At 42.6% G+C, this 13,065-nt stretch overlaps 2 protein-coding genes across 3 annotated transcripts; one reads left to right on the top strand and one right to left on the bottom strand.

Annotated features, from left to right (window-relative positions):
* Window positions 1-864: 864 nt before the first annotated feature.
* nkap (NFKB activating protein) lies at window positions 865-7,776 on the bottom strand. Of its 2 annotated transcripts, XM_085789366.1 has the most exons (8): window positions 7,101-7,776; window positions 4,763-4,843; window positions 4,564-4,628; window positions 4,368-4,463; window positions 4,231-4,273; window positions 3,948-4,145; window positions 2,721-2,870; window positions 865-1,305 (listed from the first exon to the last, which is right to left on the bottom strand). In XM_085789366.1, the coding sequence occupies exons 1-8, from the start codon at window positions 7,604-7,606 to the stop codon at window positions 1,131-1,133; spliced, it is 1,314 nt and encodes a 437-aa protein (XP_085645492.1). In that variant the 5' UTR covers window positions 7,607-7,776; the 3' UTR covers window positions 865-1,130. The 2 variants fall into 2 exon arrangements, with proteins under 2 accessions (XP_085645492.1, XP_085645493.1); XM_085789367.1 differs by lacking the exon at window positions 4,368-4,463 and having other exon boundaries at window positions 4,231-4,267; window positions 7,101-7,623.
* Window positions 7,777-8,169: 393 nt separating this feature from the next.
* zbtb33 (zinc finger and BTB domain containing 33) lies at window positions 8,170-12,661 on the top strand. Its single transcript, XM_085789384.1, has 2 exons — window positions 8,170-8,288; window positions 9,350-12,661. The coding sequence occupies exon 2, from the start codon at window positions 9,352-9,354 to the stop codon at window positions 11,212-11,214; it is 1,863 nt and encodes a 620-aa protein (XP_085645510.1). The 5' UTR covers window positions 8,170-8,288; window positions 9,350-9,351; the 3' UTR covers window positions 11,215-12,661.
* Window positions 12,662-13,065: the final 404 nt, after the last annotated feature.

Below are 13,065 nucleotides of genomic sequence, written 5' to 3' on the forward strand. Positions count from 1 at the left end.
AACATGTAAAACGGGAGAGCATATACAGTATGCTACACAGACCATACCATACTAAGAGTTTCAAACCTATTCTTATATATATCTTAGGACCCATGAAAAGTACAATCTACAATAAAATTGACACTTTAAAGGGATACTTCACCCAAAATCAATAATTCACCAATTTTCTACTCGCTGTCATGCCAAGGAAGGGTTTGGAGAACTTTTGGAGTCATCAAAACACTTTTGGAGTTCCAGGGGGGCGGATTTTCATATAATGGCACCGGATAGAGTTCACTTTTTAATCGTCCAAAACACACACTATGAAACATCCAAATACCTCCATACTGCTCGTCTGTACTGACCCAAGTGTCCTGAAGCCGCAAAATGAAAAAGTTGTAGGAAAAAATTAATTTGATATCTGTTTTTATCCTTGTTGTAGTAGTAGCTCCGAGTGGCTGCGTGAGATTTTCTGTGAGATGTTCTTCCTTGTTTACATCATACATCCAATGGTCCACAACAACAAACGAACATCTTGCAGCAAATCTCGCACATGTGCACAAACATCAACAGAGCCGCTGGGAGCTACTACGACAACAACAAGACTAAAAACAGATCAAATTATTTTTTTCCTAACAACTTTTTCATATGGCGGCTTCAGGACACTTGCGTCAGTACAGACGAGCAGTATGGAGGTATTTGGATGTTTCATAGTGTGTGTTTCATAGAGTTTTGATGACTCCAAAAGTTCTCCAAACCCTTCCTTGGCATGACGGTGAGTAGATGATTGGTGAATTATTGATTTTGGGTGAAGTATCCCTTTAGTAAGTTGGGACCCACTGCTCTCAGATTAGATTTAAAAAAAGAAATGTGAAAACTACAAGATGAATTCATAGTGAAAATTTATTTAGCATTCTCTCCATGACAATAGGCAAAATCTTACAAAACAAAATGATGGTTGAACAAAATGAAAGACTAGTTCCAGAGGGGAAACGGGAAGGAAGCAACACAACTAAATACTGTTCAGAGTTTAACTTGTACACATTTCTTTACAGTTAAAATCGTCCCTCCACACTGTACAATCCCCTAAAACTGAATATAATAATCCACAGACAAAGAATAAGGATGTGTGGCAGAAGGAAATGTGATGTTCACTTCTCCTCCTTGCCCTTGGTTTTCCTGTACACCATCTCCCTGAAGCTCGACAGGATCTTGCTCTCCCTCTTCCTTCTCTCCTCCTGGTTGAACGACGCCAGCGCTCTCTTCTCGTCTGCACTGTAGATCTGGTTTTCCTTTCTCAGACGCACGGCCTCCATACGACGATGTCTGCGGGGTCACATGTGAGAGATTGTCAGTGTTGCATTAAAAAAAAACTGACGATCACTTCTTTAGCCTGCTTCATTCTTTTCACTTTCACATTGTGTTAATATACAGCGGGCAAAATAAGTACTGAACGCGTCAATAGACTTGCATGGTGAGCATACATAGAGGCCATGGGGGTTAAATGCATTACACTGTTTTTTTTAATGAATGTACTGACTGCTCCTCGGCTCTTGGACAACTCTTCTTAGTTTTCCTTTGCTCTGTCAGAAATCTTATGAGGAGCACCTGGTCGTGGCCAGTTTATGGTAAAATTATGTTTTTTTAGTTCTGGATAATGGCACTGACGGATGAAACGGTGCATTCAGGCACGTCTGTAACCGATGCCATCAGTGTGTTCTGCAAAATAAGTTTCTGAAGGTCTTGAGAGCTCTTTGTGTGATACCTTAGTGATGAGAAACCTTTTCATAGGCGACAACTGGACTAAACCAGCTGATATTACTTTGCACTGATAGGGGACAGGATTACTTTCTAAATACTGACAGACAGCTGCTTTCAGGGTTTCTGCAGGTACCAGCAAATCTAATTTAATGCTTTTTAATGCCCTTTTTAATGCCATTTCAAACATTTTTAATGCCCGTGACTGCAAATACGATACGTGTGCATACATACACTTACCTATATACACATATGCACACCCAATTACTTGGTTCTACATGTTTATCACACCAATAGGGGAGCACCAACTGCAATTTTCTGGCCAATCACCCATTTTTAAAAAGCCTGACCTGCCGATTCCGATTTTTTCTGATAGCGATTAAAAAAAAAAAAAAGTCAACAGTATCCTGCCACCACCTAAAAATATTAATTTAGAAAATTCTCCATTTCTTCACCCAAGCTTAATTTTACTGTAGATTAACTGTATAATCTCCCCATTTTTCAGCTTTTTGTGCTCTATAGGGATGTAATGATATCAAAATCTCACTGTATGAATCAATCAATTTTTTAATGCCTTTGAGAATCGGATTTAATGCCTTTTAATGCCATTTAAGGCCTTAATTTTAGCAAAATATATTTAATAACTTTTAATGCTTTTTAATGACCTGCAGAAACCCTGTGCTTTCTTGGCTTTCCAAACCTTTTTGCACCTCCTTTTCTTCGTGTGTTCAATACGTATTCCCTGTGTAATTTCACTTTATTACACATTACTTAATTTATTTAATTGATTTAAATGTTTGGATTTTTTTGTATGTGTGCATTACTTGGGTTGTTGCCGACATCTGGTGAAAATGTCATCTCAATAGCTCTATTAGAAATATATTTTCGGAGAAAAATGTTGACGCGTTCAATACTTATTTTCCCCGCTGTATAATATGGTAATATTGCAGACTTCTTAGGTCTGATCTACAAGCTTCACTCACCTGCTGCCGCTCATCACGTAACCAGACTTCTCAAAGTTTGCGATCTCCTCGCTGGTCAGACCGATCTCTCCTCTTCTCGGGATACGTTTGCCTGCTTTCACGTACTCCGCCATCGCAGCACCTTCACCTGGCAGCAGGGCGTGACCAAAACTGGAGGAAGAGAAACGTGCACTTACTATCAACAGGCTGAATGGTTTCACAATAAGAGTCATTCAGTCAGGTCGTGGGATGATATGAAGCTATGATGTCAGTGATGTGTAAGTGATAAAACTGTATGAGATCTGTAAATACAAATTCTGAACTGGAATATATTGTTTACTTTGTCTTGACACAAAGATGAACACAGAGCTCTGGGGAACTTTTATAGACAAAACCCTTAACTGTGTTACCAAGAAAATAATTCTTCTTGTGCTCTGTGTAGCTGTATCTGTTGTCTTGGAGTTAAAGGAATAGCGCAACATTTTGGCAAATTGGCCCATTGCCATGATCCCTATAGTCATAGCAGTAGGTTTGTTTCCTTTAATTGTCGGTGCAAGCTGTTTTTAGAACGGCGGAGCAGAGCCGTGAGCTGCTCAGAGCTATGCTACGGAGGCTCATGGGATTTCTTGGTTTCTCTCATCTAACTCATCAAATACACAATCCAACAACTCCAAAACGCTCTGGCGGACAAGTTGTGACCTGCACATTCACCACGCTACGAGATAGTAACACAACGTTACCAGACAGAGTTGTTTTAGAGGGAAATTCATACAAAACCACTGATGCACGTTGCCTTCAGGGGCAGTTTTTCAGCAAGCAGTCTCTGCATGTGCCTCGAAAACAACTCTGTCTGGTAACGTTCTGTTATTATCTCATAGTGTGGTGAATGTGCAGGTCACAACTTGTCCACCAGAGCGTTTTGGAGTTGTTGGATTGTGTATTTGATGAGTTTGATGAGGGAAACCAAGAAACCCCATGAGCCTCTGTAGCATAGCTCTGAGCAGCTTGTGGCTCCTTGCACCGACAATTAAAGGTAACAAACCTACTGCTATGACTATAGGGATCATGGCAATGGGCCAATTTGCCAAAATGTTGAACTATCCCTTCAACAGCAGCATCAGACACAGAAAATAAGCTAAAACACAAAAGAACCACTGCAGAAAATCGGCCCTTTGGCATCGCTTCTCCGTTTCACGTTTCATGAATCTCGAGTGCTCTTCCAACGGAGCGGAGGTCAAGCGGACTCACTCTAAAGGCCGGTCGTCCTGGGACAAGTGGGTGAGCGGAGCTTCGGGGCCGACCATGTGCTCGTCGATGCAGGTCTTCTCCACCCACATCACCCCGTTGGGATCTTCCTCCTCCTCCTCCTCCTCAGACTCCTCGCTGCTCGACTCGCTCGACTCCTTGCGGCTCTTCTTCGCCTTCTTCTTCTTGGATTTCTTGGACCTGTTAGGAAACACGTGATGTTTATAGTTCATGTTCTCCTCCGTTTCTATTCGAGTGAAGCTCCCGACTGCAGGTTCACACTCACTTTTTACTCTTCTTCTTCTTTTTCTTCTTCTTTATTTCTTCTTCTGGAAGATAAGAAACACAACAACTCAGTTTATAAATCTGAAGAAACAGGCGCCGTCGAGCTTTTACATATGAATGTAGCAGTGACTGTCTCACCGTCTGACTCTGACTCCAGCTCGCTGTCCTCCGAGTGCTTTTTGTTCTTCTTTTTCTTGGATTTCTTCTTCTTCTTCTTCTTCTTTTTCTTCTCTTCTGTTCACAACAAACAAGATTTCCTTGTAAAAATCAAACGACACACCACCACGTCACAGAAATGTGTTCATGTTCACAGTACGCTGCGTAGTCTGTATACCTTCTGAGCTCGACTCTGAGCTGCTGTTTTTCTCGTCTTCTTCAACTGGTGTGAATTCGTCAGAGCTGGGAGAGAAAAACAAAATAAAAACGACCTTGTGAACTCTCCGCACGGAGAAAAGCACCGGAGAGTCAACGACCCCGATAACCAGCGAGTGTCACACTGAACACGTTGTTATAAAAGACTCTGCTGCACTTACTCTGGTTCCTTCACTCTGGGTGAATATCCCCAAACTTCGGGACAACCTAACTCACCGATCCGCTCCCTCTCCTGAAGACGCCTGCAACACACACACAGATGCAGTAGTCTGAAGAAACACCTACTGTAGTTATTGATTACATTTATTAAAATGAAATACATACATCCATTCTAAACATGAATAATTCATCTTTTTAAAAAAATAAACAGAAGTACAGTTGCAGACAATATAAGTTTGTTTGTTGTTTTTGTCAATGGATTATAGGGGTTATTGTGATAGCTGTTTTGACTTTGATAAGCAGTTAAGCATCTTTCTTGTTTTTTTTTGTATTTTTGGCACCATTGAAATATAAATAGTTAAGGCTTAATACATGATTATAATTAAAGAGTAGGCATGTACAAGCTTGTTAGCTCCTGACATATGCCGTAATTATGGGCTTATAAATTTGATTGAATATAGTCTGGAAGGAAAATCGATGATGATTGTGTGACTGTTAATTTTTACTATATGTGCATATGATGAAAAAAACTACTGCTATTAATAATAATGATGATACTGTGATATCGATTTCAACCATACTGTCTCATCCTAGTTGGTAGTTTCAGATCACAGCTTTAAAAGAGACAGACTGATTTCCACTGTTTTGGTGTTTTCTGTGAGTCTGGACAGATTTGTGTAAATAATCATCTGTGTTGTCATCAGGGTTATCTATTTAACCAACGGCCTGTGGTACAAACTGTTATAAATATACATTAATAAAGCATGGATATCAGAAAAAAAAGCATTGTTTTATTTGAATTTAGACTCAAGTTTCGACTAATGTTTTCTAATCTTTTTTAGTGAGCTCCCAGACATCTCTGGAAGTTCATCAATGCATTTCTGAATTGATCCTTTCAAAGGATGTCTGAAACATCATTTAATTTCTGCTCTGTAAATGTAACTGCGCTGGCATAAACCTTGGAAATAATGACAAGACACACACTTACTTTCTTTGTGTAATCTCCATAAAACTATTTTTTTCTTTCTTTCTTTATTCGTTTTGCTCTTTTGTTTCCTTTTATTGTTATTTGTTTATTCTGATCTTCTGTTGATCTCTGTGTAATTTCCCTATGATGATTTTTCTTTTATTATTATCATCATCATTTACATATTTCTGATTCAGTTCATTTGTATGTTGTGTTATCTTTTTTGTATGACATATTTCATTGGGTGGAGGGCAGACGTCTAATAAGCTGTTTTCCAGCACTGTAAATTATCAAATTGCTCCTTTAACTTGTGTATTTTCAACTGTGTAAAATAAATCTAAACCTAAATCTAACTCTAACTCTGTTTTAAAGGTGATAGCTACAAGTTTAATTCCTCCTGGCCAGTAGGTGTAGAACTCACACTGCCTGCTCTCGCTCCAACCTTCTGTTTTACTGGTCGCCAGTTACAGCAGTAGCTAAAGTTCTAATGCTGTTGCCATAGAGATCATTCCATGCTGTCGTTGCCAACGTAACCAGATGTAAATATATATTTCGGACCCGCCAAAATCTATTAAACAATTATTTATATACTATTTTTTTTAAAATTCAGTAAAATTAAAGCAGAAGTAAGTGATATATTTGTGTTAATATAAGTCTTAAATAGTTATATCTTCCGACAGCAATCACTTACATAGAGTGTTTGGACCGAAACACGGGTCTGTCAGTCCCTCTGCTCTGCTCTGAGCCGAGGAGAAAACATTTCTCGTATCCTACAGTTTTTATCCAATGAGGAGAGAGAACGGCATGCAGGGCTGTGTGTGCAGCCAAGGGACGCAGTGAATGTGGTCACGTAGCGACGAGGACTGTTATGGTGCGTTCAGGGAAACTCGTATTTTTCCGACCGTGAAGTGGTACCAGTTCGATCTGGTACAAGTTTACCTGTCAGAAGTTACGAGTGGCCGTTATAGTGACTTTCACCGGTAAAACAGGTCGGAAAAACACGAGTGGGTTGCCTGAAACGCTACAAAGTCGTAAGTTGTGACTTGAAGCTGTAATTTACGATTTCAAAAGCCTGCCTGGAACGCAGCATTAGCGAAAACGACCGGACCACTTACTTCTGCTTTAATACTTTTATTCTGGACCCCTCTAGACATTCTGTGGATGTTTTTTTTTTGTTTTTTTTAATTAATCCTTTTGATGAAATGCTGTTGTCCAATCCTGGTCTCAGTGCTGTGAGATACCAGTCAGCCATGTGGAGACACTGGTATGGCTATCTCTTTTAAATTTGTACGTGTTTGTTTGCCTTTTTTAAATGGACCTTGAGTCTAATAATAAAAGTCTATCCATCTGTCTGTCTGTCTGTCTGTCTGTACCTGGCGATGAAGGCCTCTTGCCGCTGCCTCTGCGCGTCGTCCCGCTGCTGCTCGTAGTAGTACTCGTCTCTGAAGCCGCCGTGTTTGGACGGAGGCTCCCGGGGCTCGAACCAGTGGTTGTGGCCGCTGCTGCCGCCGCCGCCGCCGCCGCCGCTATTGTTGTTGTTACTCGTGTTGTTGCCGCTGTGCCCGTGCCTCTCCCTGGACCGGGATCGAGACCTGGACCGGGACCGGGACCGGGACCGGCTGCGACGGGCGGGACTCCCGATGCGGATCCTCCGGATGTTCCTCGCCTCGCGGAACCGCCGCTCCCGCTCCTCGCGCTCCCGCTCCCGGTTCCGCGGCTTCGGGAGTTTGGGTCCGAAGCTGTACGGGGACAGGCTCCGGTCGCGGCTGTCGCTCCGGTTGCGGCTGCGGGATCGGGATCGAGTCCGGGGTCTCCGAGCGCGAGGACTCCGCGGCCCCCCTCCGCCGCTGTCCGAGCTCGACCTGTCCGACTGCGGCATGTTGTCGACCGACGGCCCCGGGGTTGACTAGACTTTAAGATTAAAACTTTAATGTAAGTAAAACTGTTTGAGAAACAAACAAACAAACAGCGAGGACGACTCTTCCTTCCTTTCTCCAAAGTACGCAAGCAAAACAAGCGTCCGTCTCCTAATAGAGTCCGGGTCTTCACATGCATACAACACACTAGTTCCGCTTATACTCATAACAAAATAGTTTAGTTTGTCAGTAATTATATTAATAAACACATAAAAATGCTGTAAGATATCAACGAGATCTTTATTTTTCTATATTACAGTTTTTATTTTATGTTCAACCTTTTGCAACGGTTTACTTTTTACTCAGTGTGTTAAATATGCTTTTATTTTGAAGGTGAACCGGAAGTTATATCGACGCTGAGGAGACATAATCATTTTTACAGAAATAATATTCAGACATTATTTAATTCTTTTTTTTTTCAAACATGAAGATAATTTAGTTATTTATTATATAATTACGTTATTATAATAATTATATATATTTATATTCCGTGCTCATTTAAGCGGCAGCGCAGCGCCTCCTAGCGGCGGATCGGTAGCGGACAGCAGCAGCCGTTAGCCATTGTTTGTAGCCCCGGATAAGTTACTGTTTACGGGAGGCGGTGGCTGCTCTGCTTAGTCTTGGCTGGAAACATCACGGTTGCAGGTAAACGTGATTGTTATGTATTTATTTTTTAAACAAGCGGTAAGATCGTAAATGCCTGGTTGTGTTTCCACGGCGGAGCTCGTGTGTGTGTGTAGCCAGCAGGGAGCTAGGCCGCGCTGCGTCCTTTCATTAATGAGGAGGAAGAGTGAAGGAGCAGCGATACCTTTTGTTAGCCGGCTAACAAACACGTTTAAACTCACCAATAACAGTAATAACAACCACAACGACAGGTTCCTTATAGTAAATAACCCTCGCACTAATGATAAGAAACGCAGTCTTAGTGCTTTTCGCTGTGTCATTTGAGTCCAGTAATTCAGGGAGTTTAGTTACTGCAAGTCTGACAAACCTGTCGATTATTAGCTGATATCAACTAAAGGTAACGTTGTCGTTTTTGTTTCCTGGTTAATAAAACAACAACGTTAGCTTTTATTTGTTCACATGCATACTCTGTTCATGTAGTTTATTTGTAAACTACACGTCTGTAAACGCCATATGGATAATAGTAAGTCCCCAAAACACAAGGCAATGTGTAAAAACACAATTAGCTTAAGCTAACAAAACAGTCCTGTGTTAAATTAATTCATTTATTAAACAGATTGAAGCGCTGATTGAAATGTGTGATCTATTTAGGCTGCACTTTTCCCTGTCCTGTTTAACCACAGTGCATTAAACACTTGTATTCTGTACATCCCATTCATATCAATGGGGGTAGGCTAACAAATATCTGTATGAAGTTATATATAATTCAAGAGAGCAGCACATGTTTGCAGCCTCCAATATGATCATATAGTTCAGTCATTTCAGCTTTAGATCACTTGAAAGTTAACATGCAGGAAACCGAGTGAACATGTGCAAAAGAGAACCAGGACTTCCTGGTTTGATGAGATTTTGACAGCTGGGTGAGTTTGAGTTCGATGAAGTGGTAAAGCCAGATATGAGTACGACAAATGCTGGATTTAAGCCATCTCTTTAACTGACACTTTTACTAAGGCATCGATGTAGTTTTTGTTGTGTAATTTATTTAACTTTTTTTTTTTTTTCCCTTTTCTTTTCCTCTCCAGACATGCCAAGTCTAAAGCTGATATCTGCGACCGACACACAGTACCCAGCGTCTGTGCTGAAGTCCATGAATGAGCAGCGAAACCATGGATTATTCTGTGACGTCACCATCATCATTCAGGACAAGAAGTTCAGAGCTCACAAAACGGTCCTCTCCGCCTCCAGCACGTACTTCCACCAGCTCTTCAGTGTAGCCGGACAAGTGATCGAGTTAAACTTCATCAAAGCAGAAATCTTCGAGCAGATTCTCAACTACATGTACAGCTCCAAGATCGTCCGCGTGCGCTCCGACATGCTCGAGGAGCTCATAAACGCTGGACAGATACTCGGAGTGAGGTTCATTGCAAACTTGGGGTCTCCTTTATCTCAAGTCAAGGGTCTTCCTGGTTTGTCCAAAGAGGCTGAAAGCAAAAGCGACACATCCCCGGAGATGATGCCGATCATCACAGAGTCCTTCTCGATATCCGCGGAGGAGTTCAATCAGACGAGCAAACGCGCGGGCGGCGACGACGACGACTCGGACAGCGATGTTATGTTCGTCTCAGAAACAGATGCTCAAACCATAGCGGCCAAAAAGAAAGCCGACGGCGGCGAGATCATCGACGTCGACAACACGCCCGATTCAGAGAATGTAGCGTCAAAGCGAAGTGAAGAATCAAACAATACGAGTGTAAAACTTAGAGATCAAGCGACAAACACGTTGAGAACGGCCGCCATTAAGATTCCCAGTCTCCCAGACCGCAGCCCTCTGCGCAGTCCAGACTCCAGCTCCAATAACTCGTCTTCCCCCGCCAGAGTTTCCTCAGGAAGCGCTCCCACGACGCCAGCCAGGTCGGGCAGCTTCACCCCCGAACCCACGAGTGCCTCTCAGTCTTCCGAGAACAGCGACATCCTGGGGGTCCACAAAAAACAAGTCTCGACTTCATCTCAGCAGGGGAACTTCAAAATACGCCTCTTGGATGTTTCCGAAAGCCCGGATAACCAGGCTAACGTTCCCAAATCGGCCATGGCGGCAAAAAAGACGGTGACGCTCAACACGACCACGGAGATTGACTCTATTTCGTCGGGCTGTAAGGTTTACGCCAATATCGGAGAAAATACCTATGACATTGTCCCGGTGAAGGAGGACCCGGGCGAGGGAGGCTCGAAGGCCAATAAAGGGAAGCGAGCGTTGATGTCGGCGCCTTTGAAAACCTTTGATAAACTATCGCCGCCGCAGAAGGCCGGCCCGAACAAGAAGAAGTCCAAAACGGAGCTGGAGGATCACTACGAGCTGATCATGGACGGGAAGACGTTCTACGTGTGCATCGTCTGCAAGCGGCCCTACGTGTGTCTCACGAGCCTCCGCCGCCACTTCAACACCCACTCGTGGGAGAAGAAGTACCCGTGCCGCTACTGCAACAAGGTGTTCGCCCTGGCCGAGTACAGAACTAAACACGAGATCCACCACACGGGCGAGCGGCGGTACCAGTGCTTGGTGTGCAACGACATGTTCATGAACTACCAGCTGCTGTCCACGCACTGCAAGCAGATGCACAACCAGGACCCCAGCGGGCGCAAGGAGAAGGACGACGCGGACAACAACCTGTACCGCCTGCTGCCGTGCAAGACGGTGCAGATGAAGTCGTACTCGTGGACGACCGACGGGCCCGGCGTGCCCGTCATCTCCGAGGACGGCAGCGTGCACCACATCACCGACGGCGGCGGGGACGTCCACTCTTCCACCCAGAGCAGGATGCTGAACTGGGACGACATCTTCACCGAGCCCGACGCGCACATGACGCCCGACGGCCAGCCGCGGTCGGCCATAAGCTCTCCTCCGCAAGGCGCCACGGAGTTTGACTTTGTTATACCAGAGACCTACTGAGCAACACGCGCTGCTCCATTTGCCTGTGCCTTTTAGGTGCCCCCACCCCCCCCCAATCCTACCCCCACCCCCCCACCCACCCTGTTTTTGTCTTTGAGTCCATGTCAACAATAATGTTCGTCTAGTGTCGGCATCGCAGCATCCAGCTCTGCCCACATCAGTCTTTCCATTTCACGGTGTAAGATCGCACCAAAACGAAGAAACAGATGGTTGAACCAGCACATCGTGTAATTGATCTTTGGTATCATTGGTTAAATGATAATAACATCAGCAACTAAACACGCAATGAATCAAAAACTAACCCAGAAGGTAAAATAAGAGGTGAAACATTTCGAAAGCTGCAATAAAAAGGTGACGTTCATTTATAATTTTAACAGTAATGAGGAAGTTAAAGCTGCTGGAGGCTCGAGACCGGTGTTGATGTCTAACGATTGAATGATGACGATGATGAAGCTGAAGGATCTAAAAGCACAAAAATAGCACTGAAATAAAATAAAAAAAAACACATTTAATTGAATAGTGCTCCGTCTCATTCCAGCAGTCATTTTTAACATTTAGGCCACGCTTCTGAAAGCGGTTGGAGACGTCACGTCGCCCAGTGAGCCCCCGTTTTAACAAAATAGAAACGGGGTTACCTACTTCAGTCGGTGTGAAACCTCAGCTGACGATTATGTAAGCAGGTGACCTTTTTCTTTTCTTGGTCATCACGATACATTCATGCATTTTTAGATCTGTAATAAAGGAAGTGAAGCCCCCCACCCCCACCCCCCCGCCCGCCGCTCGCCCGCCCGCCGCCCCACAATGGAGTAAAACAAAGTTTCTCCAATGCATCGCCTGGTGCGTCAATCACTGACTATTTGAAGGATTAGGTGGAGATTTTATAACGGATGCGAGGAGGATTTGCTTGAGTCGTTTGTTCCCGGTCTCCGTTTGTTTGAGACCAACTTCTGTACAAGAGAATATGATCTGAAATATATTTTTTTTATTGTGTTATTGTTGGTGATCCCACATGTGGGTAATGTGGCAGGGAAGATATACATTGCTTATTTAATTTTTTTCAGTGGTTAGTGAACAAATGTGGGTTCTGTTTTTGTCCATTAAACACATTCTGTTTTATTTCACTGCACCTTTTACATTTTTTGTTTTCTTATTTCCATGTTTTTATTTCTTTAAAATGATATTTCAATGCCATAATCTACAGGCTGCATAGTGTCGGCTAGAGATTTTGCATACAGATGTAATAATAGGATTGACATAAACTGCCTGTTTGTTTCAGTCCGTACAGATAGCACTTAGTGTCGGCTCATGGACAATATTTGTTTTTATTGTTTTTTTTGTATATCTTTATTTTTTATTTTTGTTTTCCATTGTGTCAGAAGGTAGTAATCGGTCAGTATGAGTTCAAAAAAAAAAAAATTAGTGCTAACATGGGAATCATTCTACTTCATGTCATTCAATACATTTTCTTTTATAATAAACAGATTAACATTGAATGTTGTACAGTATGTATTTGTTTTAACTTAAATCTTTTTTGTTTTTTTTGTTTTTTTACTTTTCAGATGTATTTATTAGGTTTATAGCTTAGACCTAATGAAATAGATATTAAACACTTGGGTCTGTTTGCATTTCCCAGAATGTCCTTTTTTTCTGTCAGTTAGCAATGAGGATTGTGTGACAGTAAATAAATTATTTTACTATTTTAACACAGCTGTCTTGCAATATGAGCCTTTAAACATCTGCTATATTATTGTTTATGCTGTGTCAGTGCACTAACTTAAAGTTGAGGCTACAAAATACTGATAAGCAACCACCCTGGTGCTTGTCATTAGGTACACCTACTTAAAATTAACA

Source organism: Trachurus japonicus, chromosome 10, assembly GCF_045865225.1.
Source record: "Trachurus japonicus isolate A0001 chromosome 10, Traja_1.0".
Lineage (NCBI taxonomy): Eukaryota > Metazoa > Chordata > Actinopteri > Carangiformes > Carangidae > Trachurus > Trachurus japonicus.